Source organism: Scleropages formosus, chromosome 10, assembly GCF_900964775.1.
Source record: "Scleropages formosus chromosome 10, fSclFor1.1, whole genome shotgun sequence".
Taxonomy (NCBI): Eukaryota; Metazoa; Chordata; class Actinopteri; order Osteoglossiformes; family Osteoglossidae; genus Scleropages; species Scleropages formosus.
Window position 1 is genome coordinate 26,085,748 of NC_041815.1, and position 27,196 is coordinate 26,112,943.

General features: G+C 46.1%; 1 protein-coding gene across 1 annotated transcript; it reads right to left on the reverse strand.

The window, feature by feature from the left end:
* Positions 1-8,177: 8,177 nt before the first annotated feature.
* On the reverse strand, positions 8,178-25,096 carry crcp (calcitonin gene-related peptide-receptor component protein). The gene is made up of 6 exons (XM_018748345.2): positions 25,012-25,096; positions 22,000-22,036; positions 21,804-21,902; positions 21,025-21,119; positions 18,918-18,975; positions 8,178-8,627 (listed from the first exon to the last, which is right to left on the reverse strand). The coding sequence occupies exons 1-6, from the start codon at positions 25,017-25,019 to the stop codon at positions 8,475-8,477; spliced, it is 450 nt and encodes a 149-aa protein (XP_018603861.1). The 5' UTR covers positions 25,020-25,096; the 3' UTR covers positions 8,178-8,474.
* Positions 25,097-27,196: the final 2,100 nt, after the last annotated feature.

Below are 27,196 nucleotides of genomic sequence, written 5' to 3' on the forward strand. Positions count from 1 at the left end.
AGGCTTTTTATTGATGAGAGAAAGGGAGCCTTGTGGTTCCACTGAGCATCCGTTGGTGGATTTTGTCTTTTCTCCTTTCAGTGGCATCCAGAAAAGCTTTCTCCAAGCAGCCCAATCGTCCTGGCACTTTTTTTTTCTGGACCGCGTTCTCGGCAGCTGCCTCGGCATAGCAGTGCCACAATCAATGAAGATAATCACATCTCAGAAACCCAAGTTGGGGAAGAAACAGCCAAAAACTGGAGCTAACACGAAAAATTTATTTTTTTTCTAATTTCATTTTACATTCACATGTATTGATGCATGTAATTCACACCACATGTTAAAAAAAAAAGTCCAGAATCCATCCAGTTTTATGCGTTTTGCAATTTAAATTCATAGTCAATTGGTAACACTACATTCACAGGGGTGTTTTAAATTCTTAGCCTGGAGAACTGAGTTCTTGTATAATGGAGCTAGAAACCGACAAAGTATAGTTGAGCTGAAACGATTTCTGTAAAGATGGAGGGAAGGGATCAGTTTCTGTCCAAGTGACACTCCGGCAAATGGTCCATTGAAGGGTCTCACAGAGGGAGAGGAAGGCAACATGATGAATGACGAACATCCATCGTATCGCATCTCCCCCACTCCGTTTTACTGCCATTACATCACCCATAATCTTCTCCAAAGTGCAAAGGGCTTCTTATCAAAAACCTGCAGAAAACCTGAGACGTCAGCCAACGAGTTGCCTCTTTTCTCAATGCTATGGAAGGAATTTTTTTTCTCCTGACAAAGCTGCATTTTTGGCTATGAAAATAGCCAAACAAAACATTCCACTAATATAATTAAAATAACCTGGATAGCAAAATATAGGCTTATTAAATGACGGAAGTAAAATCAACATCTCGAAACTACCTACAACTCCCCCTTGTGTATCAGGTAAAGAACGAAAATAAAAAAGCTATAAACACATAGATCAGAGAAGTACAAGCAGTATTTTAAACACTTTTTCTCTTCGTAAGATCTTGATTCTGAGATGCTCTCCACTGCTGCACCCAGGTGAGACTCTGGGCAGCACCCAGCAGCTTAGCAAGTAACATGTGAATCGAATTATTATCATAAGCGAGTTCATTGAGCAGAAGGAGCTTTAAGTACAGCTTTCAGTGTCGGCATCACCGTTTCTATGTCCCATTCTGCCCCGGATGTCCAACACGTCGCCCATTTACAGTAACAAATTTAAGAAATAGGGAACGACTGCATGCACCACCACGGCTTCCTGTGATTGTGTGCCACTTGGAAATTATTCACAATTTCTACATTGTCTATACAAGAATTAGTGGAAACAGCAGGTCTGCACAGGACATATATCCCTGTCATCATAAAAACAGAACAACTCAACGGTTTACTAAGAAAAGAATCAGACCATTCAGAGATGGTGACATCGGCACATCTGGACATTATCATTGTGCTTAATTCAAGCTCAAACAAGAAATAAAAATCGTCCAGGAACCAATCCTGTGCCATTCAGCGGATTAGAAAAAGTCCTTCGGAACTGGAACATCAAACGTAACATAAATTGATTAGGATTCTGATAAACTGATTAATCTTGTGCATTTCGATGCTAAATCAATTATTCGCGTGCCCCATAGTGTGCACTTCATAAATTCATATATGAGGTTTTAACGTAGCAAAAAGAAATGAAATTAAAACCTAAAACGTAAACTAATAAATTACTTTTGAAACAGAGCAACTATGACACATCTCAAGTGTTTTCCAACTGTTGTGTAATTGTGAAAGAAAGTTTATTATTGACATGGATGAATGTGGCCTCTGTTGATTGATTTACCACACTGTGTATCTCCATGTCGCTGTTTACACTGCAACCGTGTGGCATCAGCTCTGACAATGTAGTAACAAAATGTTAGTAATGATCAAATATCAAGTGGTATTTTTTTGACACAAGCATAATTCTGAAACATCTGCGGTTCTTAAAAAACCCAAACATGCTAATAAATTCATACAGGTTCCTGGGGAATAGTTTATTGTAGGCAGTGCGATTGTGAAACAAATATGTGATTTATTTTGTAAGGGCCATCACATTGTGCTGCATCATACGGCGTATATCATACACACACATGCCAGTTATCGTCTTTATTTCATCAGTGGGAGGAGTGGCCGTGCGTGTGTCTTTTCACAAGGCCGATGGAGTGGAAAGCACCCGGGCATCGCGTGGCTTTGCATGGAAAGCAATAGCGTGTCTCCAAATGGAAGCGATTAGGATCTCGTGACATGCTTCTTTTTATTTATGCTTTTAACTCAGCTCACTTGGCAAAAAATTGCCCTGTGCAGCTGCTTTCTGACCAGCACCACATCAATGAGCTTTGCTCACTTTTAACCCTTTCCCTCCTGCCTGGGACTCTTAATAAAACGCCACCTGTGTCACAGGGGATCCGGCGTCATCGCAGATTTGGAACGTAAAAGTTGTTGGTTCAAATCCCTGTTAAGCTCCCTTTCGAAATTGGAGCTGATTAGCTTGAATTTAGATGACCTTGTCCTGCCAAGGATGTCTTGGCTAGAACAAAATGTAAGCAGGGAAAACAGGTACCATGTTGGAGAACATTACTTGTACAATGTACGCACTGATCATTATTTGTTTCAGTGATCAAGGCAAAAAGTCTTCAAGAAATGATAGCAAGGAAATGTACTTATTGGGGATGAGCTCTAGAGAATGTCTCACTTTGTGTTCAAGTATTATAGTTATCACACATGGACTGTGTTCATTTTTTAAAAAGTGTTTCACCTTATTTACCCTTTATTATAATTACTTGCAGGAGGCACAGTGGGTTTGACTGGGTCCTGCTTTCCAGTGGGTCTGGGGTTCAAGTCCCCCTTGGGGTGCCTTGCGAGGGACTGGGGTGCCGTCCTGGGTATGTCCCCTCCCTCTCCAGCCTTACGCCCCGTGTTGCCGGGTTAGGCTCCGGCTCCTCGCGACCCCGTATGGGACAAGTGGTTCAGACGGTGAGTGTATATAATTTACTTTTAACTTTCCTTTATTATATTACTTACTCTATGGTGTCCATTTATGTCTTGTTTTATTAACCTGTCATATCATTTGTATTCTTTATTTCTGATTGGGTCTGCTGTAGAAGGTTCTCGAGGTGCCTCTGCAGTTGGTGAATTCCACTTACTGGGACTGGATTCAACAGACCTTGGATGATCTTTGTTTCGGGTAGCAGCAGATAACCAAGTTTTGGGATGTATAAAACATGGGTGAAGAGAGCTGCAGAGTGACATTTTCCTTCAAAGTGACTTAAAATGCAGAGTTTCAATGATTTGCCCACTCCCACATTTTAGTAATTTTTACTATACTACAGCAGGAGGTGGGATTCAAACCCAGGTCCATAGCATACAAGGGAATGGCTCTAAACACTGTACTACCCGCTGAAAAGAGCTGCTGCTTATTTCAAATGAGCCTATGCAAATTTTAACATTGGACAAAAAATTGAAGTCTCGCAAAAAATGTTTCTTTTAGGAGTTGATTGCTGCTTTGTTGGTCCCATGCAGAAAAATTCCAGAACCAAAAGCCCAGAGGTTCTCGGTTCTGGATACAATGTGGGGGAATGGGCTGCCTCTGTCCCTCAGAGCAGCTGAATGCCTTGAATGTTCAAGAGTCTCAGAAAGCATCTTTCAGACGCACTTCACTAGAGTACATTTAAAAAGGTACTCTGTACCCGTTCTACCCATGTAATGTATGCTGGTTAGGCTGTACATTGAGGATTGTGCATCTTTATATCTTTTGAAACTGTTGGTGAAGTTCAATTTTGTTTCCCGTTATGCATGTTACTTTAGAGGAAAGTGTTTACTAAGTTAATACATGTAAATGTTTAAGCTGTAATTTTATTACTTACTCTACAGTTTTATCCAAAGTGTCATAATTTTTACTGCAGCAGTTTCAGTTTATGTACTCTGTGCTATAGAGAGTTCCTGTTTGTGCTGATGGATTCCACATGAGGGGTCAACAGAATGACACCCCCACTCCCTGGCCCTTGCCTGCACCTCACTTAGTACAAAGCATACGGTCAGACTCTGTAACAAACTTCAGTCTCAGTCAAAACGGCCACGAGGTCAAAATCAGACATCTGAGCCCAGATGTTTTTCAGTTCCAAACACAGAGCACAGACCAACACAGAAAGAACAATGGTTTACTGCGGTGCGCCGCCCCGATACAGCACTAGGGAGGAGGGCAGCCAAAAACAATGCCAACAGACCCTTAACAGGGGCCGCGCAGTTACTGGCACTCCAAGGAAGGAAGCTCCATGGGACTCAAAGGGATATAAATCAACGAGTTCCTGACACATGATGAGAATCTAATCTATTCAAGTTATTCATGAGCGGAGGCTGGATGAGGACGTTGAGCTGCTGACCACTCCATCATGAACCCGTGTCCAGACACAATGCGTCCCTCAATTAGCACAGTACTTTGCTCCGTTAAACTCGATGGGAGGCATCCCCCTCACGCACTGCTGCTGCGCCCCCCCAGCAGGCCCGTTCCCTGGGCGACAGCTGTCGCTCGTGTGTTTTCCTGGCCCCCCGCTGACCCGAGCAGCGGCCGCTTGCACGGCACTGAATTAGCAGGCTGTCCCTGCAGTTTAGTTGCGCTGAAATGGACTTGCTGGGGGCAGAGGGTTGGGGGTCTGGGTTCGATCAGAGCAGACTGGTGGTTGCTGTTGCCCCAGGAGTGGCCCCCAGGGGCAGATGGTGAGTCACAGGGCACCGTGAGGTGAGGGGGCACAGACTGGACTTAACCACCCACATAGGGTAACAGTAGTTTTGCGAACTGGTCTTGCGAACATCTCAGTAATTCATCAAGCTATTTTTCAGTTACTTTCAGTACTTCAAGGTTATATTTGTTATTCATTCCTCCTTTAGTTAATATTTTCTGCAAAGCAACTTAGTGTGAGGTTTGAACATTACATTCGCATTTGTTCATCAGCTGACACTTGTCTCCAGAACAACGTACGATGAGTTCCTTATTTATACAGCTGGGTAATTTTTCCTTTACTGGAGCAATACAGGGTAAATACCATAGTCGAGGGTATTACAGGGGAAAGACGCTTTGGACCTGGGACCTCCAAGTCCACATAGAGCAGCTCTAACCACTGTGCCACCTGTACACGAAGCTATTTATCAATTCACTTTTTTTATGCAGCTAGACAGAGTAAAATTTATCAACTCAGGCCGAGCACCAGGAGTGGGGATTTGAACTTGGGTGCTTTGATTTTAAAGTGGCAGCTTTTAAACACCATACTACCTCCTCCCTATAGAGCAAATTCAAAATAGATCCCAGAACATTTCATGGAAACACAAGTTCAAAAGTACAACACACTTCCCCCTCCAAAACAAGCCATTAAGGACTGAAGATTCCCCCCCCAAATACCTGTTTTAACAATGAAATGTTAAAACACTCAAGTTTTTTCCATTTCTGTTGCGGTTGATGCAGAATTCGAGGAAAAACTGCTTTGGTGTATAAAGCTGGTCTTACCTTCTACCAGTGTTTTTTCACCGCATCATTTTTAAAGCATTGGCTAAATAGGAGAAAAGGCTCACTGAAATTCCCTCAGGCGATACAGTGAAACATAGTAAAATACAGGATGAGAAATAAAGCCGTATTACATTTACTCACTTAGCTGACGTTTTCTTCCAAAGAGACTTACAATGTTAACCTACCCACAATTATTTACTCATTTATACAGATGCTTTACCGGAGCGATTTAGGGTAAGTACCTTGGTCAAGGGTACTACAGCTGGAGGTAGGACTTAAACCGTTGACTTTTGGGTCCAAAGGTAGCAGTTGTAACCACTATGCTACCAGTTGTCCCACTTACCCACTTATTAAACATACTGGAGCTCAGTTCAGTCCCGTAGCAGGAACAATAGACTGCAGCAATCAAAGAAAGCAAAAAAAAAAAAAAAAACGAATGTTTTCAGAGGTCTGGAATCGGGGTGTGCTGACCAGACACGTGACCTCATAAGACTCGCTGCTATGTGGGAGCACTTCCACCTGCTACCACGGAACCCATCTGCCTTTGGTCCATCAGAGATCCAGGACGGCAGCCAGGGGCTGGGGGATGGCAGCGCTGTGGGACAGCAGGATGGCTCTGCATTATTAAAGGCGTAACTCTATATACCGCACTATATCCATTTCTCACTTGACCGTGCGCCGGGGAGCGGAATCGCGTTACAGCGCTCTTCCCCTCTGGTGCTCCCGAGAAGGCGAGGGTGACCCTGTCCACGAACCCGAGCTAATGACAGTGCAGTTGGTTGGCATTGACCCTGATGGGCCGATCATGTTGTACAGGAAGAAGACAAAGCAAGAATGGATTCTCCATCTTGGATTGGGGGTGGAACACAGGGAGACTTGTTTCCTCATCTCTACTCGATCCCAACGCCTCGCTACAGCATCATCGTTATAGCTGCAGATACTTCCGATTTTTGTAAGGGAAGTAATGAAAAGTTACCACTTGGCTTGAAACCATGAAACACCCCCACGAGCCTCCATAACGCAGGAATTACTGCCTAGAGGAATGAGCTGGGAGAAGGAAGAGGAGGGGAGGTTTCGAGATGAGCTGGATGTGCGTGTAGGTCTGTACCAGGGCCGGTTCCAAGCACATCAAGATCGCAATTAGCTTCAGTGCCGCTGCCTGTCCTGTGGAGGGCCCCAGAGAAATCTAATCTCAGAGGCCCAGTGCCAGATTCCACCTGGATCATATCAACCACGCATCTTTTGTTCCTTCAAACAGTACCAAAGCAGTTTGAAGAAGTGCACACTTTGTCCTTGCCCTTGTACAGCGTGTGAAGGCTTACTCACCAGGTCCAAATCCCACTCTCCCAACTGCCATATCTGCCCCTTACAGAGCTTCTGGCACCGATTTGGGACCGCTATGGCCCATGGCGGACCAGACAGCAAGTACTTTTTCTAGATAATGGTTTATCATCTTTGGATTAACTCAACCATTACATCTTTCCTGGCCCGTCTCAAAGCCCTCTAATGGCAACAAGGACCATGAACACTTTCCTGACTTGGCTTCCAATAAAAGTTGGACACGATACACCTCTGGCTTTAAGATCTACCCATCAAACAACATCATGAATTCACACTGCAGCCAATTTATCCTGCTGCTGGACCCCCATGTTGGCAAGCATGACAGATTATCCTGTGAAGAAACCAAAAGGAGGCAAACAGTCCAACAGGGCTGTGGGAAATCTTACCATACAATGAAAAAGGATTTGTGAAAAGCACGGATGGCAGGTTCATGATCGCTTCCCATTGTTCCCACACTGGTGGCATGAGCCACCCCCCCCCGACTGGGCTCCTTCTGAACGGCATCAGTTCCCAATGAAAGAGCGGTGTGTCAGTAAATTATAGCGAGGGCACAGTATCTTGCTGGGGAGGCCCGACAGCAAAACTGACAGAAACTTCTGAGGGATTCCTGCACTCTTGCCAACACAGCCCCAATCGGACCATTAGCCATTTATCATTCTCCTCGTCCAAAACGCTGTGATCAGAACAGAAACAACGGAACAACTTTAATTAAATCCATTCTTCACTGTGAACACAAGAAACTTTTGACAGAAATAAGAAAACACCACGATAATCTGTCTTATACTTCACAGGATTCATAGGATTTGTTTTCATGGGCTGATGGGTGGGACCCTCAATGGTTGCAAAAACAGGACACTCTTACCAAGAACAGATAAAGAGACCCCATCGATTCTCTCACCGGGGTTGGACACCCTCCCACATGTTCTTCTCTACACTGCGTCATGCCCTGCCTCCTCTCCTCCCTAACAGGGAACCAACACGTGCTCCAGGAAGACATGGAAAGAGCCTGGAGGCTGTAGCGAATTGGGTGACCACGACTAACCAGAGCAAGCAGGGCTGCCGCAGCCACCGTTCACGTGCCCCTTTCTCAGCTGTACCTCTGGGGAATCGTGACAGACTGGAGGGGGGCGGACTGTTAAACACCACGATTGCACGCTGGACTTATTCTCCGCTTTCCTTCCCTACATACTGCCAAACGCTTGAGATTATCGAGCTGAAATTGTGCGGCATAAACAGTATGGGTTTATAAATACCCGAGGGGGGGGAGGGGAGGAGGGAGAGGAAAAAAAAAAAAAAAAAAAAAAAAAAAAAAAAAAAAAAAAAACACACACACACACACACACACACACACACACACACACACACACACACACACAAGCAGCTGAATAATTAGATTTGACACCTTATTGTATTTCTCCTCCCGCTGCATCCCGTACCCCCCACCCCTTCGAATTACCCTGGGATCCACAGCCGAGACTGTTGTGCACAAAGTGAAACATGAGACCAATAAACAGACCCGCTGTTCTGTAATCAGTGAAAGCAGTCCTGCCACACAGTCTGTTGCAGTCAGGTTCGAAGCATGTCCCGCCACCTGGCCCGGCCCGCCTGACACTCCTCACTGCTCCTCGGCCTCCTCATCGTCCACGCCGGCATCCCCCGGCTCGGTGCCACTCTCCTGCTGAGGGTCCCCGGGGAGGATCTCCGTCACCTTCTGCAGTAGCTCCTCAATCTGGTCCTCCGTCAGCCTCTCCTCGCTCTCCTCCACCATCTGTGCTCCAGAGACAAACATGCGGTCAGCCCCCTCCCCCCTGGGTGTGATTAACACCCCACCCAGCCCTTGGACGCCGTGCCAGAAAATGTCAGACCTACTTCATGCTCACAAGAGCAGCTATACTGCGTTTCCATACGGACCTGCCTCCTCTCCTAAAATAGTAGCCAACAGCGAGTGCAAGTTACAAATACAGCAACTCTGCTTTCATTTCGAGAGAAGTTCATCTGTGCAACCACACACTTGCAAACAATGCGAGATTGCAAAAAAGTGATCACAAGCAATGATGGAAGTAATGGCTGATATAGGCATCAAACTCTTAAATGTGATATTCTGACAAGACACAATGTGACAACTCATTTTAGTTTTGCTGGCATTAATGGGTAATTTATATACTGCTGGGTAATTTTTACTGAAGCATTTTAAGGTAATTACCTTGACCAACGATGCTATAGCAGAAGTGTGGATTCAAGCTTGGGACCTTCAAGTGGAAGGCAGTAATGCTAGCCGCTACTCCACCAGCAGCTCCAGAAAGATTAATACATTTATATTTACTCAATTAGCAGGCGTTTTTCTCCAAAGCGACTGCTATCTTCGAAAACAATACTAAAAGTGCATTACATCAACAGAAAAAGAGATTTGGATGCAGACAGATGATCCCCGAGTACAGTCAATTTGTCACATACCATATATAGTATACATTACGAGAGTAGCTGCATATAGGATTTTTAAATTATTGGACAGACAAACATGCACATGTCTATTGAGCAAGCCATTATATTTACATTTAAATTTGTTCATGAGGGGTGCAGTGGCGCAGCAGGTTTGGCCTGTGTCTGCTCTCTGGTGGGTCTGGGGTTCGAGTGCCGCTTGGGGTGCTTTGCAATGGACTGGCGTCACGTCCTGGGTGTGTCCCCTCCCCCTCCAGCCTTGCGTCCTGTGTTGCTGGGTTAGGCTCTGGCTTGCCACGACCCCATTTGGGACAAGTAGTTTCAGTCAATGTGTGTGTGCCCGCATTTGTTCATTTAGCAGATGCTTTTCTCCAAAACGACATACATCTCATAGCAATATTCTCATAGATCAATCATCAATCTCAGCAATATTTTTAAGGAAGATGTGAGATGTTATGAAACAGAGAGCTTTGCATGGCCCACGTTCATTTCAGCAGATGCTCTGTAAAACAATTCAAGCAGGCAACTTAGCCTCGCTCATCACCAACTGACTGCTTTCACACGGGACCAAACAAGAGCGCTCAATACAATTGTACTTGGAATTAATTAATATTATACTCCTCCGTGAACCGCCACCTTATCGTGGTGGAGGGGTTTGAGTGCCTGAATGAGTCCAGGAGCTATGTTGTCTGGGGCTACATGCCCCTGGTAGGGTCTCCCATGGCAGACAGGTCCTGGATGACAGACGAGACAAAGCGCGGTTCAAAAACCCCTTATGACAAAAAAATCAAGGCGTCCGTTTACCCCGCCCGGTATGGGGTCACCGGGGCCCCACCCTGGAGCCAGGCCTGGGGGGGGGGCTCGCATGCGAGCGCCTGGTGGCCAGGTCTATGCCCACGGGGCCTGGCCGGGCTCAGCCCGAAGCCACAACGTGGAGCCGCTCTTCGGTGGGCTCACCACCTGCCGGAGAAACCATAAGGGGCCGGTGCGTTGTGATTTGGGCGGTGGTCGGGGCCGAGTGCCCGGCCGACCCAAACCTCGGGCGCCAACTCTGGTTTTTGGGACTTGGAATGTCACCTCACTGGCGGGGAAGGAGCCTGAGCTGGTGCGGGAAGTTGAGAGATACCGTCTAGATATAGTCGGGCTCACTTCCACTCACAGCTTGGGTTCTGGAACCACTCTACTCGATCGAGGGTGGACTCTCCACTATTCTGGCGTTGCCCAAGGTGAGAGGCGGCGGGCTGGTGTGGGCTTATTAATAGCCCCCCAGTTCAGCCGCCATGTGTTGGAGTCTACCCCGGTGAATGAGAGGGTCATCTCCCTACGCCTTCGGGTCAGGGAACGGTCTCTCACTGTCGTTTGTGCTTATGCGCCTAGCGGCAGTGTAGAGTACCCGGCCTTTTTAGAGTCCCTGGGGGGCGTGCTGGAAAGCGCTCCCACTGGGGACTCTGTCGTTCTACTGGGGGACTTTAACGCCCACGTGGGCAGCGACAGTGATACCTGGAGGGGCGTGATTGGGAGGAACGGCCTCCCTGATCTGAACCCGAGCGGTGAGTTGTTATTGGATTTCTGTGCTAGTCGCGGTTTATCCATAACGAACACCATGTTCATGCATAAGGGTGTCCACCAGTGCACTTGGCACCAGGACACCCTAGGTCGGAGGTCGATGATCGACTTTGTAGTCGTTTCTTCTGACCTTCGGCCATATGTCTTGGACACTCGGGTGAAGAGAGGGGCTGAGCTGTCAACTGATCACCACCTGGTGGTGAGTTGGATTCGATGGCGGGGGAAAAAGCTGGACAGACCTGGCAGGCCCAAACGCATAGTGAGGGTCTGTTGGGAACGTTTGGCGGAGGCCCCTGTCAGAGAGGTCTTCAACTCCCACCTCCGACAGAGCTTCAACCAGGTCCCGAGGGAGGTGGGGGACATTGAGTCTGAATGGACTATGTTCCGCTCCTCCATTGTCGGTGCGGCTGTTCGGAGCTGCGGCCATAAGGTCTCCGGTGCCTGTCGCGGCGGCAATCCCCGAACACGGTGGTGGACACCGGAAGTAAGGGATGCCGTCAAGCTGAAGAAGGAGTTCTATCGGGCCTGGCTGGCTCATGGGACTCCTGAAGCAGCTGACGGGTACCGACGGGCCAAACGGAGCGCGGCTCTGGCAGTCGCCGCGGCAAAAACTCGGGCTTGGGAGGAGTTCGGTGAGGCCATGGAGGAAGACTTTCGGTCGGCCTCAAAGAGATTCTGGCAAACCGTCCGGCGACTCAGAGGGGGGAAGCGGTGTTCCACGAACACTGTTTACAGTGGAAGTGGTGCGCTGCTGACCTCAGCTGAGGATGTTCTCGGGCGGTGGAAGGAGTACTTTGAGGATCTCCTCAATCCCTCCGACACGCCTTCCGTAGAGGAAGCTGAGGCTGGGGACTCGGAGGGGGACTCGTCCATTACCCTGGCTGAAGTTGCTGAGGTAGTCAAAAAACTCCTCGGTGGCAAGGCTCCGGGGGTGGATGAGATCCGCCCCGAGTTTCTCAAGTCTCTGGATGTTGTGGGGCTGTCTTGGCTGACACGCCTCTGCAGCATCGCGTGGAGTTCGGGAACGGTGCCTCTGGACTGGCAGACCGGGGTGGTGGTCCCTCTTTTTAAGAAGGGGGACCGGAGATTGTGTTCCAACTACAGGGGGATCACACTCCTTAGCCTCCCTGGGAAAGTCTATGCCAGGGTACTGGAAAGGAGAATCCGACCGATAGTCGAACCTCGGATTCAGGAGGAGCAATGCGGTTTTCGCCCTGGCCGTGGAACACTGGACCAGCTCTATACCCTCACTAGGATGTTGGAGGGTTCGTGGGAGTTTGCCCAACCAGTCCATATGTGTTTTGTGGACCTGGAGAAGGCATTCGACCGTGTCCCTCGTGGCATCCTGTGGGGGGTGCTTCGGGATTATGGGGTTCGGGGCTCGTTGCTACGGGCTGTTCGTTCCCTGTATGACCGGAGCAGGAGCTTGGTTCGCATTGCCGGCAGTAAGTCAGACCTGTTCCCGGTGCATGTTGGACTCCGCCAGGGCTGCCCTTTGTCACCGATTCTGTTCATTATTTTTATGGACAGAATTTCTAGGCGCAGTCAGGGAACGGAGGGTGTCTGTTTTGGTGGCCGCGAGATCTCGTCTCTGCTTTTTGCGGACGATGTGGTCCTGTTGGCTTCATCAAGTCAAGACTTGCAGCGTGCACTGGGGAGGTTTGCAGCCGAGTGCGAAGCGGCGGGGATGAGAATCAGCACCTCCAAATCCGAGGCCATGGTTCTCAGTCGGAAAAAGGTGGATTGCTCCCTCCGGGTTAGGGGGGAGTTGCTCCCTCAAGTGGAGGAGTTTAAGTATCTCGGGGTCTTGTTCACGAGTGAGGGAAAAATGGAGCGGCAGGTCGACAGACGGATCGGTGCGGCGTCTGCAGTAATGCGGTCATTGTACCGGTCTGTTGTGGTGAAGAGGGAGCTGAGTCGTAAGGCGAAGCTCTCAATTTACCGGTCGATCTACGTTCCTACCCTCACCTATGGTCATGAACTCTGGATCATGACCGAAAGAATGAGATCGCGGATACAAGCGGCAGAAATGAGTTTCCTCCGCAGAGTGGCTGGGCGCACCCTTAGGGATAGGGTGAGGAGCTCAGTCACCCGGGAGGAGCTCGGAGTAGAGCCGCTGCTCCTCCGCATCGAGAGGAGCCAGTTGAGGTGGCTCGGGCATCTGTTCCGGATGCCTCCTGGACGCCTCCCTGGGGAGGTGCTCCGGGCTTGTCCCACTGGGAGGAGGCCTCGGGGCAGACCCAGGACACGTTGGAGAGACTATGTCTCCCGGCTGGCCTGGGAACGCCTTGGGGTTCCCCCAGAGGAACTGGAGGAGGTGTGCGGGGAGAGGGAGGTCTGGAGTACTCTGCTCGGACTGCTGCCCCCGCGACCCGGCCCCGGATAAAAGCGGAGGAAGATGGATGGATGGATGGATTAATATTATAATGGATTGTTGAAAGAAACTTGGGGAGAGGAGTTGGGGCTCAACAGGTCATTGTGATGACAACTCCCTGCAGGGAAGGTAACCAAAACCCTTCCTGGACCTCCTGCAGACAGTTCCTTTTAATGTTAATGTGGTACTATATGCCGATCAGACTACAAACACAGCAGCAAGAAGGACGATGGTTAAGAGACAACATTAAAAGGTGGGCTATGCACAGTGGTGCTGCTGTGTCCTTTAGCGAAAAATGGAACTGGATGCGATTTAGTGAGAACTGTAATAGTAGTTAGAGCTGTTGCTTTCCACTCAAAGGACCTGGGTTTGAGTCCCACTACTGTAACCTTGATCAAGGTTCTTACTCTGAATTGACACACTAAAAATTACCAAACTGTATAAATGGGTAAGTCGCTTAGTGCACAAATGCCACACTGCACATAGTTCTACAGAAAAGTGTATAAATTATTAATAATCCAGAGCTGCTCCAGTTGCCTTCACGGGCAGCAACTAAGATTGCAAAGTTCCTTTCCATGCAAGTGTTAGCTCAATAAGAGAACACTAATGTATTGCTGAGAGTGAGAGAAAGCAACTTAACACATATATGTCAAGGATGCAGACTTCAACAACACACACTGACAAATTCACACAGACACACACTCAGACAGACAGACGGACACACAGGAAGTCCACAAGAAACAAGTCCCGACAGCCGTCCGTGTGAAATCCGACCCCTCACTGAACCCGCCTCTAAACGGACAGTTTCCTAATCACTTTAATTTGGACCGGACTTCCCTGCCGATGGCTTCGGATCGGCTGCCAGAGCGGAATCCACAGAGCTGACCCGCCGGACCTGGGAGGGGGGGACGCTGGCTCATCCAAGCTTTCCCTTCCCTTCACCAACAACTACAACAATACAGTCTATGTTAATCACACTGGAACTGTTCAGCAGGCTCTGACAGCTTACATCCGTTTAAAATAATGGCTTAATCTTGCCAGTAAACTAATTTCACCCGGCAGCGCCCACTAGGACAACAGTTCTCTGCTACAGACATGCATCTGTTTGGTTTAGCTGTTGCTGACCATGCTGTGAGTTGTGTGCTACGGTCAACAACCAGAGTGATGGCATTCTTGTGGAAGGGGAGGGTAAATAAATAAGAAATTTTAATCCTTTTGTGCGCTGGAAGCCCAAGCTCCCCGAATACTGCCAATCTCGTAACAGCAAGCACTGCTGTCTAATCAGAGCTCTGGCATGACGAACAATTTAAGACGGTCCTAGCCTTGATACTCGTGAACTTCGACTGAACTCAAACAGCCATCATTCTGCTTCTGTCCCAGTAAAGAAACTTCTCATATTCCATCCCAGCTGCTTGATTGTCCTGAACCAGGACACGTCCATCACTAAGACAGGCAGAAAGCTGTGAAGGAAAAAAAAAAGACTCCTAAGAACTTATGATAGCCATCCAGTCACGAGTAACTGCTTGTCCAATGGAAGGTCACAGTGCTCTGGTGCCTGTCCCGTAAGTATACGGTACGAGGTAGGGTACAGCCTGGGTGGACGGCAAGTCCATCTCAGGGCAATCACACAGACACACACACTTAAGGGCAATTCAGAGTCACCAATTCACCTGAAACACAGAGTGGGAACAAACACAGGAAAATGTGCAAACTCCACCCAGATTCAAATCCCCCTATGTCACCATGCCATCCTAAAATACTGGACAGTTTGTATCCATTTCTGTAAGCTCACAATATCGATACTCATGAAGTCAGCTATAACCACATTGTTAATCATTTAACTGAAAGTAAAATTTAGACTGAAAATCTTACTAAACATAAATAAAAAGCTATATTTAGTTAATCCAAACTCCTGAGGGCTCAGAGCCAAAGCTGTTGAATTGTGCTTTGGGGGAATCATTCGATGCAGAGGGAAAGGATCCTGATTTAGAGGCCAGGATCGATGTGGCGTGCAAATATCAGCTCCTGCAGTTTGGCCCATAACTACTGCAGCAGGAGGCGCACAACCATCTGGAATCAATACGGCCATTCCCTTTCCTGACGCAGATCCTCATGGTGCATCACAGAGAGTGAATGTCCACATCTTGTGACTGCAATAAGCAAATATCAAGGTTCTGCAGCTATGGGAAAACAAATATGGAAAATATGTGCACCAAACAAGCAAATATTGACAGTCTGTAGCTGCAATCAAAGATGATGTTTAAACTTGAATGTGCTGCAGAGAAAAACTCAAGCAACACTGGAAAACAGCACCAAAAACCACCAGCCTGGGCGAATCTGGGGCGTTTACATTTATTCAGTTTGCAGACAGTTTTCTCCAAAGCAACATACATCTCACAGAAAATCCAAAAATTGTATTACATTAGGAAAGAGACATAGTTGCAGATGTACGATTCTTAAGTACAGTTTGTTTCTTTCCACCATATACCCATTGCTTATCATCAGTATCAACGATTTCTGATCACCTTCTTACTAAAATTTTTTTTAAAAGATACAGACATTTACGGACATTACAGGAGTAATTGTGTAACGGTTTGCCCTGATATGATCTTAAAGTTATAGATCATGAACATTTACATCTTACATGAACTCAAGAGACAATGGGCAAAGTGAGTCTGGAAGAGGTGAGTTTTCAGATGCTTTTTAAACGTGGACAGATTCAGCAGTTCTGAGCGAGAGAGGGAGGTCGTACAACCACAATGGAGTCAGAACCGAGAACCTCCGTGCTTTACCTTTCATGCAGGGGACCACCAAGCAGGCAGATGTGGAAGAGCGCAGCAGTCTGGTTGGGGTGTAGTTGTTGATCAAGACTTGTAAAAAGCTAGGAGCAGTTCTATTGATGCATTTGTAGGCCATAACCAGGATCTTCAATTTGATCCAGGCAGCTACAGGAAGCCAGCGCAGAGAAATGAGTAGAGGAGATACATGGGAACGCTTTGGCAAGTCGAACAGCTTGGGCAGCAGCGTTCTGTATCAGCTGTAGAGGTTTGATGGCAGTAGCAGGAAGACCACAGAAGAGAGAGTTGCAGTAGTCCAGGTGGAATGTCATCATGGCCCAGACAAGCAGTTGGGCAGAGTCAGTTGGGAAATAAGGATGGATCCTGCGGATGTTATGCAGGATGTATCTGCAGGTATGGGCTGTGGCTTTCATATGCCAAGAGAAGGATAGACTTGAGTAAATCATCACTCCCAGACTCTTAGCTGAGGAGGTAGGCAAACGTTTACTTACTGATGCAAAAAGGTGAGGTCACCGTCACAGTGCAAGCCCCGAGTTCCTTGACTTTATTCAACCCTTGCTAACCACGAGTTAGTCTAGAACTCCGTGTTTACTGAAAAGTTTAAAAAAAAAAAAAAGTTCCCTGCCAGGTTGAAGAGCTCAGCTGGAATGCGCAGCAGTGAACTGGGAGGGGCAGTAGGTAGAACAGTGGTTACAGTTTGACTTAGAGGTTTACAGATTCAAATCCCTTAAACAAGGTCCTTAGCCTCAGCTGACAGAGTAAAAGTTACCCAGCAGTGTTAGTAGCTTAAAGTAAGCTGCTTTGGAGAAAAGCATCAGCTGTATAAATAAATGTTTAAAAAAAAAAAAAAAGAAAAAACCATCTGGCCCAAGATGAGCAGGGTTTCCCACCCATGTGGTATGAGGGAGGGTGTGGCGAACACCTTGAAGGCACCATGTGAGAATCGCCTCTGGTGTCTCTGCCCCCAAGCCACTGTCTCCTATCTGAAAACCATCTCCTATCCAGGAACATCTCCAAGAGGAGGCATTATTGAGCCACCAGACTCACCAGAATCTTTTCACATTCTCTAAGACTCTGGGCATCTCTGAAAAGCCTTGGAAGCCAAATCACTTGGAATGTAATTGAGGGAACGTAATAGCAAGTTCCAATCAAAATGACACAGAAAAAAATGCATTACAGCAATGTCAGAAGCATCTAAAAATATTTTAATTTAAACATAAATACACAACTTCTAACACTAAACTTAATCCCCACATTTGGCCAAGCAATCTTCAAATGTCACCTATAACAAAAAGGACTGCAAAAGTCTCCAATAATGGGGGGGGATGGGGAACGACAGAACTCAAAAGGTGAGTTAGTTGAGGTCTCTTTTTCTAGCAGTAAAAGCTCACTTTCTGAAACATGTGAAAAGGGATCCTGGGAGGTCCTATCATGCCACATTCTTGCTATCAGACTGTCTCTGTGAACACTCCCAAAAAGGTAAATGCATTTTGGCAGTAGTGTCTCAAAGCTGCCCTACCAATTCGCATGTTAATGTCCCACAATCCTCCAGGGTTTATTGATGTATATAAAGTCTTGGTCACTGCCTTTTGGTGCAGTTCTAATGTTTAAGCTAAACACCAACAGCTCGATGTCACTCGGAACTGCTGAATCTCTCTATACATTCAAGAAGGGTCTCAAAACTACCTCTTTCAGACTCGTATGTGCATGATAAATGTATGTGTTTAATTTTTTTTTTATAATTTGTTGAAGGATGGATAAAGCTCTGTGCAGCATACATTTGTGTACTGTACACTGGTTCATATGGTAGGATGTGACAAATTGCGTATACCCTAGAATCACGTGTCTGCAAAGCTGTGCCTCTGCTGATGTAATGCACTCTTTGTATTTTTCCCTCTGTACAGAGAAGTGCCTGCTAAACGAATAAATGTAGATGTAAATAAGTATTTTTCATTTATCCGATGCTGTTCTCTGAAACATCTTACAATGTTGTGCTTAAACACTGAGTCAGGACTGCAAGGCAACTAACCAGCTACTAACATGGTGCCACTAGTTTCAAGATGATCACCAAGTCTTATTGCAAAAGAACGCAGTCAGAGGACACGAATCCCAGGCTCATCTGTTCTTCCTCCAGTCAGAGCTCCAGAACAGGGGAACCACTGAGTCGCAGATGCTGACCACTGACAACAGGGGGCCTGGAGGGACTGCAGATGGCAGGGTCCTGAGGTGGCAGACCTTATACCGGACCCGCACTTGGAGCTCTCAGCTGCACACAACACAATTATTTGTCACGAGTCCCAAATATCCTTTGGCAAACCAAACAAATCAGAGTGCATTAAAAAAGGCTAAATGTAGAAAAGACCACCAGCACCCACAGCAGCCTCTAGTCACAGGTTTAACATAAACAAGGGATTTATGGATAATTCCTGTAAAGAGAAGTATTTGGAAGAGGGAGCTGGGTTGGCAGCATGAGCTGGGGGCTGGTAGAGCAGAGCTCAGACAATCACTTGGAAACACTAACACAACCTTTTCCGATGCTTTTCTTGGCTGCTGTGGGTACCACAGAGGTATGCAAGCCCCCCTCCCAGAGTGAGAGAGAGAGAGAGAAAACAAGGCTATGCTTTGTAACCCAAATGCTTGTTGATCCACCCAATCCTGCTGCACTCCCCAGAACTGCCAAATGGACGTCCCCAGCACACCCCCCGCCCCCCCTCCCACTGAGGCCCAGAGAGAAACGGATCAATTGCAGTTCAGGAAGACTGGGAAAACAATTATCAGCAATACACCAGAAGCATGGCAACAGTCCACCTAGTAGCTCCAGAAAGGAAAAGACGACGGTTGAGAAGTGGAGAGTTTGGTGTCAAGCATCAGTAAGACTCACCAGCTGGATCTCGACAGCAGTCTGCGGCCGGTGGTTCAGGAGCTGCAGCTTTTCTGCTCTGTGCGAATGAAACGGACGATTGATCATGGAGATCTCGCAGCATTCTCAGGAAAACAGGCACAAACAACAGCGGCCAGCTGTTGCTTCGACAGATTCCCATGACACAGAAATAGCCCAAAGACCCCACTGTGGTCTCTCTGACAACAGGAAACCGCTTTCAAAGATGCCTCACTTCTCTGGCTACATATAGAATACAGCAGTTATCACCCTTGAGACAAAATGAAATGTTAGATGATGAGGATCACCCATAGTAAAGTAAAAGTAGTTAATTTAAACACAGTTTTTTTGCACCATATTGGCATCTCTAAGAATGCGAGTATGTATGCACACACAGGCACACATGGATGATGAAGGCAAGAGCTGGGGTTCCTGACTTCACAAACTTGGGCATTTACAACCAAATTGACAATTATGGGAGCAAAAAAGACCAAATAATGGAAGATTATTCAAACTGCATAAACAGAAATTAATATTCACTAGTACAGGCAACAATTAATAAAATCTGTTTTAATACAGATTCAGATACAGATATCTAGTAAACTTTAAATTATATCTGATAAGCACACATCTATACAAAAACACAGATTATTAGCAGATTTAAACCACTGAAGTGACTTAAGAGGTAGCTTCCAAGCAGGTCGTGGCAAGCCGGAGCCTAACCCAGCAACACAGGGCGTAAGGCTGGAGTGGGAGGGGACACACCCAGGACAGGACGCCAGTCCGTCACAAGGCACCCCAAGCGGGACTCGAACCCCAGACCCACTGGAGAGCAGGACCCAGTTAAGCCTGCTGCGCCACTGCGCCCCCAACTAAAATTCATTCCTTCAATAAAAGTAGACAAATGGTATTTCACCTAATGCCCAGTACATTCCAACTTATGACAGTACTATGCTAATGGACTAAACTGTTTAATAAAAATACAAACTGAGTAAGATTATAATAATATTCAAAAACAATTGACAAAACAGACAGAAGCATGGAACAGATTTTGCATGGTAGGTGAGCTGGCATAAAGAGCATAAATAATCTCAGCAGGCCATTTAGTCTGAGCTGCTTTGTCCTGTTCTGTCACTGCAACAGAGAGGGAAATAAAGTCAGAGGCGCAGAGCTGTGCATATGAGTCGGCGTGGGAGACAAAAGAATTTGGTAAACGACCACAAGTACAGTGGGGAAAAAGGAGTAAAAGACACAGAAAGAGAAGGATGGGGACACAGCAAAACTATTGGCTGTGTGCAGAATCAGCAGGAGGGAGGGATGATGATAGAGGCAGTGGGATCACACACGAAGCCGTGATGAGGCCCAACGGGTGCACAGACTATCCAGCAATGCATACATCCTCAAGACCGCCTCTCAAAGCCATGGCCAGTAAGTGTTAAAGAGTTGCCATGGCAATGGCTGAAATGAGATGACCCAGAGGAAATGAAGACCTCGTCTCTCTGATGTGAGAAGGATGCGGGAAAACGTATCGCCCACACGCAAATAAACACGAGCACAATGGTTGTTAACACTAACGTCTCCGCAAAACAGAGCGTGTCGTTGATTTAAACAAGTGTTCCACATTAATCACAATCTTCAGTTCCGTGGAAACGTGGGGTTAAATGGTTGAGGGGGGGGAGGGAAGAGTTAGTGATTCACTGCATTTTTCCAGCAACCCCCTGGATGTTAACTGATAACATCTATGTATCCCAGAAAAACAGAAAAGGAGCCAAAAAATGACTAATGAAACATGATTTCACACAGGGTCTTAAAAACCCAAGTCTAGACTTTCCTGGAAACTCCCAAATCCAAACAGTATGGTCATCAAAGCAGAAGTAAGACACAGTGGCAGCAGCGCTGGGGTGGAGCAGAGTGACTGCTGGAAACACTACTCCTCACAGTTGCCCCCCAGGTCTTTCCATCAAGCTCTGCTGGTGCAATCCTTTATGGGCCCCTGACCCAAAACACTTGGCCCCTACCCAGGAGAAACTGTGGCACGGTGAGTAGCAGTCCAAACACACACACCCGACTAGCCCAAACACACACCCCGGACACCCGACGCTATACTCACTTGGTGAGCTTGTGCGGTAACATGGCGCTGAGAAACTCTTTCACTATTTCTGGACTCTGGCGGCTACATGGCATCTTGGCCAGATACTTCGTGGTCTATTAATAAGCAGAGAAATGACAAAACAACAGAAATTATCAAAGCGTGCGTCGATACAAGTGACAAACTGTCACATGTGTGCTATTTCTTCCCGGGCTACACACACCCCTCCACAGCTCATTACAACTTTAGACTTTTACCTCTCTCAGTAAGTATTTTTATTTTAGTATTTTAAAACTCTCTCTCTATGTGCTGAAACAAAGTTAGTGGAGACAGAAGTCTGCTCTGGTATCCAATTCATTATTTACACAAAGCAACTTACATTAGATTTGTGGATTAAGCCACTTACATTAATTTCCACATTTATGCAACTAGGCAAATTTTACTGCATTATTTCAGGGTAAGTACCTTGATCAAGGGTACTACAGCAGGAGCACCAATTCAAATTCAGGAATGCAAAGTAAAGGCTCTAATCACTGATCCACCTGCTGCTCCCAGAAGTGTAGCATGTAGCACTGTGAATGTAAGTAGGCCATTATACATAAATAATAATTATTACTACTACTATTCACTGCCCATATATTCAGCTTGATATTTTACCAAAGGAATTCAAAGTCAAGCGTGCTAATCAAAAGTGAAACAGCATGGTTCCTTGCAAAACTTGAGCCAGCAACTTGCCCTTAAACACACTGTTACCCAAACCAGGTGTTCGGTGGACATTTGTCTCTTTAAAGCTCACACACCTCATACATGATGGTGTTGAGGTTCTGTTGCCCGGCACTGTGTTTGTTTTTCCCACTTTCTTTCCGCTGGTCCTTCAGGTCCGCCAACAGCTGGTACACCTGTCCGCAAGCAGGTGAAGCATGAGGTCATGGGAGCAACAATTTCAAAACAAACCAGCACAAACAAATCATGTGATGCCGGCGAGAACATTCGTACCTCATAATTGCTCAGCATTGCGGCGTTGGCGTCTTTTCTGAAAAGCATCACATGGTTCGTTAGCTATCGAAAAACATTTGACCAGTCACAACCAGCTTAGCCCTAAAACCACAAGTCACAAAAGTCAATTTGTAATAAATTCTTCTTAAGCGTTTCACTGGCCAGCATGTCAGGTTGATCCCTGCAACAGATTACACAGCTACAATTACAGGGACAGCACAACGTTCCAAGATCCACACACTCAACAAATTTCATACACAGGATTACATTACATTTATTTAGCAGACGCTTTTCTCCAAAGCGACTTCCACTGAACACTGTAGTGTTATCAGCCCACACACCTTATTCACCGTGGTGACTTACACTGCTAGATACACTACTTACATTTACATTTATTCATTTAGCAGATGCTTTTCTCCAAAGTGACAAACATCTCATAGAAAATACAATTTGTGCTTTACCTTAGGAGAAAGAAACATGCTGCAGATGTGTGATTCTTAAGTACAGGTAGTTTCCTTCACCATATGCATCGACATTCATCACACAAGTAGCTGCATAAAACTTTACCAGAATACTGACGATTCCTAATCACCTTCCTAGCAGTTTTTTTTTTGGAAATACATATAAACATTTACGTTACATTGCAGGAGTGGCTCTGTAAAGGACTGATCCAAGCATGATCAGGAATGTTTACACCTTACATGAACATAGGAGGCCATCTGGGCTCTGTACAGAGAGCGAGAGCTGTGTCCACATACTAGGCATTAAGTTAAGCCCGTTCAGTGTGGGTGTTGGACTCCACCAAGGAGTGGGGACAAGGCACATCCTGTTTGTGGTTTTCATGGAGAGAATATCAAGGCGCAGTCGAGGTCAGGAAGGTATTCTACGTGGGGGTTGGAAGTTGACTCGTCTGCTTTTTGCGGATGATGTTGTCCTTTCCACACCGTCACATGGATGTCTCCAGGATGCACTGGAATGGGTTGCAGCAGAGTTTGAAGTGGTTGGTATGAGGAAGAGCGCCTCCAAGTCTGAGTCCATGGTTCTCTTGCAGAAAAGGATGGCATGTCCACTCCAGGTAAGGAGAGAAAATCTGCCCCAGGTGGAAGAGTTTAAGTCTCCTGGGGTCTTATTCATGACTGAGGGGAGAAGGGAGTGTGAGATCGGCTGGAGACTGGGAGCAGCGGCGACAGTAATGCGGTCGCTGTACCAGACTCTAGTGGTGAAGAGGGACCTGAACCATAAGGCAAAGCTCTCCATTTACTGGTCGGTCAACGTCCCTACACTCACCTATGGTCATGAATTCTGGGTAATGACCGAAAGAATAAAATTGCAGATAAAAGCGACCGAAATGGGTTTTCTCCGCAGGCTGGTGGGACTCACTCTCCGTGACAGGGTGAGGAGTTGGCCATCCGGGAGGAACTCATAGTAGAGCCGCTACTCCTCCACATTGAGAGGAGTCAGCTGAGGTGGTTCAGGCATCTGGTAAGGATGCCCCCTGGGTGCCTCCCTTTGGAGGTATACCAGCCACGGCCAACTGGGACAAGGCCCCGAGGTCAGCCCAGGACGCGCTGAAGGGATTATATCTCCTAGTTGGCCTAGGGATCCCCCGGAGGAAGTTGCAAGGGACAGGGATGTCTGGGCTTTTCTGCTCTCCCTATTGCCACTGTGACCCTAGAAGGACAAGCGGTCAAGAAAAATGGACGGATGGATGAACTTAAGAGACGACGGGCAAAGTGAGTCTGGAAGAGATGAGTTTTAGGACCCGTTTTAAACGTAGACAAAGATTCAGCAGTTCCGAGCGAGAGGGGGAGGTCGTTCCACCACAACGACGGAACCAGAACCGAGAACCTCCGTGCTTTACCTTTTACAATGGCTCATTCATCCATACATCAGTGGAACACACTCTATCGCTCAACACACTGTGGCATCAATTATGATTATGGGATGGGCTCATTTCAGAAAGACCTGGTCAATGTTACCACGATTAAGTTCCTCCGCTCCGGCTTTGACATTTCCCTGGGCGACCCAACACGGTAAACAGGGGTTGATGGCGCCTCCTGCTGGCCGCCAGTGAAAGTAAACAAAAGCAGAGGGGATGCAGAGGGATGGAAGAGGGATGGAAGAGGGATGGAAGAGCCACCCAGGTGCTGACAGTACACAGTAGGACATGAGGGATTCCAACCTAAGGCACAGTTTAAAAGGAAGCGCAGGGACCCACGGAGGACGGCTCTTTGCTCCCAGCCGACTAACACAGAAGTGCAAATTCGTTGCTCCGAATGTGTACATGTTCTCTGCAGAAAAGAAGTTACTTCATTCCGCCAGGCTTCAGATGAGAGAAACCACACCACAGCAAGGACTTAATTATATAATATGTGCGGCAACCCTGCGAACGACGTCACAGGGATACCTGATGGATAGTTTAAACACACTACTTCACGACACACTTTTTACACTCACTGTCTATTCTGCAGCTACAGAGACCAACAAAAAACATACAGTACTAGTATTATATCCATTTTACACATTTAAGGTTATAAAACAGATGGGAGAGGTGACAGCTGGTTAACAAAGTCAGCTGACGTTATAGGTGGAAAAATACTATGTAAAAATGTGACACTGTGTTTTGTAGACCAGTAATATTTTATTTATGTCAAGACTAGACTTCTTTCGGAGGAAAAAACCCGGGCCAAGATTTTCGTCTAACAACAATGAATGAACCATTTTCCTATAATCATGTATACATTTTTAAATTAACAAGAATAAAATAGCTAAGTACGGTTGTTCCCCTGAAATAAACATTAAGCTAAAAATTAAATTTGCCCAACTCACTGAATTCATATTCTGAATTGTGCCGCTAAACATGATAAACTCAACTGGTGATTAGTTCGTTAAAAACGACAGCCTGGTGTTCACCGGTAGTAACAAGTAACTGCTCTGTAAGTAATATAAACAAAATAAAATTTACTGTCAATTCGAAGAGAAATAATTTTTAAAAAAAAAAAAAAAACTTACACCTCCATGCCGAATGCGCTTCAGTTGTGTCTCCTTTTACAGTGCTCGGTGGCTCGATGGGACGTATATACAGTTCCTATGTGTTTTCCCCATGTCGACTTCCGGTAGCGCGTGTCCGCTTAAAAACTTCCGGCCGACATGTCGCGCACGTACTGTAGTTCCTACCTGTCACTGGGTCCTGTCAGGGCAGTTTTATAGAACTGTCCTCACTAGAAAAAAAATCCCAGTTTAGTTTTTTTTGTTAAATCTATGGAATAAAATAGTATAATTTCAAGAGTTTTCTAGGCTACAAGGTTTGACAGTGAGCACTACGGGCATTTTGGCCTAGGTGTTCCGTATGATGATGATGAGGAATTTTTTTGCTGTAGTTAAACTCCTGTGCACAGTGACTGTGACAAAATGTACATGAAAGTTTAATAAAGATTTACTGGACCCTGACTGTGATAATCCCATCCTTTTCTATTACTTTCAATTTTTCACTATTCCCCACTGGATTTGAAGGCTTTGTATGTTTTTTTTTATGTTTGGCCAGCAGGTGGCCCAGTGATTAAATCCATCCCCTGGCAGTCAGAAAGCCCTTGGTTTGACCCCCCATCCTGCTATACTGAAGGAGGGAAGGAAAGTGAAAGAACACACACACACACACACATACCTACACCTGTTTGTCCCATACAGGGGTCACAGGAAGCCGGAACCCAACACAGGGCATAAGGTTGGAGGGGGAGGGGACACACCCAGGATAGGATGCCAGGCCATCACAAGGCACCCCAAGCAGGACTTGAACCCCAGACCCACCAGAGAGCAGGACCCAGTCCAACCCACTGCACCACCGTGCCTCCTTCAAAGAAAACACTGCTTTGCTTTATTTGCTGAAGGAATCTCAGTCATTGGAATGTCAAACAGATGTATTGATTTCAGCGATTTAACATGTTAAATATTTCATAATTACTCTCTGTAAATCTGTCCAACAAGTGATAGTATAAAAGACATTTCTTTGAATATGTTAAGAGGGATTATATTAAGTGATACGACTTGGGTGTAGTTATGATTCTAAGGCTGATCCAGCCATCTGACCCCATGGGCCCCAAAATGCAGATAAAAACCTCACCTGTACCATGGGGGTGGCACTTAGCCCTTATATGCTGGCCACAGACCTTTTAATTGCTACCTGGCCAGGAAGGGGGTTGTACACCCCCACCATCCCATCCATGAAGGGTCTGGATGTTAACACCCTGCCATTAAAGTGTACCTGTACTCATGTGTCTGGTGATGGCCATCTGTCTTTCCATTAGCCACCTTGTGTTGCAAGATCTTCCCACAACCAGGCCAACCCTAGAGCTTCCAGCCCATTTACCTTAAAGGCAGCACTATATTAAAACAATACATATACATGTAAGCATATTTACTGGTATAGATGTATTCTTTAATAATGCATGCCTTAGTAAAGCTTACAGTTGTAAAAATACTTGAATGCATTGATTAGTGCATTTGTACAATTCATCTACAGATTGACAGATGCAGCACTTACCTATAATGGAACAGTTATTATACCACCCAGTTACTACAGTGATTTGTCTTTCAGTCATACAGATTTATGAAAGCAGATTCTCTCTCTCCCCATCTATCTTTACTAAATTATCAGTACTGGTTTTATTACTTATGATGAAACATCATTTCTTTACAAAAATGTTCATTACAAAAACCAGATTTCCTCATGTAAACAATCAGTTTAGCAGTACTATTTCCATTTTATTTAGGTTTTATTAGTGACTAGCAACATCGGCAGGTGCAAATCAAAGGTTAGCAAGTAATGATCTCATTTAAAGGAATAATAGTTATATTATGACATTAAGCACATTTATCAAAAGTATTGGACGCCACACCTGTATATTAAAGTCTGTGGTAGCCTTTATCACGGTACTTACCCTAAATTAATCTAGTAACATTAGCCAGCTATATAAATGGGTAAATAATTGTAGGTAGGTTAACACTGCACGCTGCATTGGAGAAAAGCAACGGCTAAATGAATACATGTAAATATAAAGTCAACCACCAAGATTTCTTTGTCATGGGTGATGTGGTTAAATGTGTTACGACGTTACTAATTTGGAGAGGAAAGAAAAGGACGGTCCATGAGCAGTATAATTGTTTAAATGTATGATTAAGAGCTAAGCCTTCAAACAAT

Coding starts and splice junctions, on each gene's coding strand:
- crcp (XM_018748345.2), bottom strand. Junction 18,976..21,024: donor TTACCGCACAAGCTCACCAA/GTGAGTATAGCG, acceptor TCATTCGCACAG/AGCAGAAAAGCTGCAGCTCC. Junction 8,628..18,917: donor CTGCTGTCGAGATCCAGCTG/GTGAGTCTTACT, acceptor TCTGGAGCACAG/ATGGTGGAGGAGAGCGAGGA.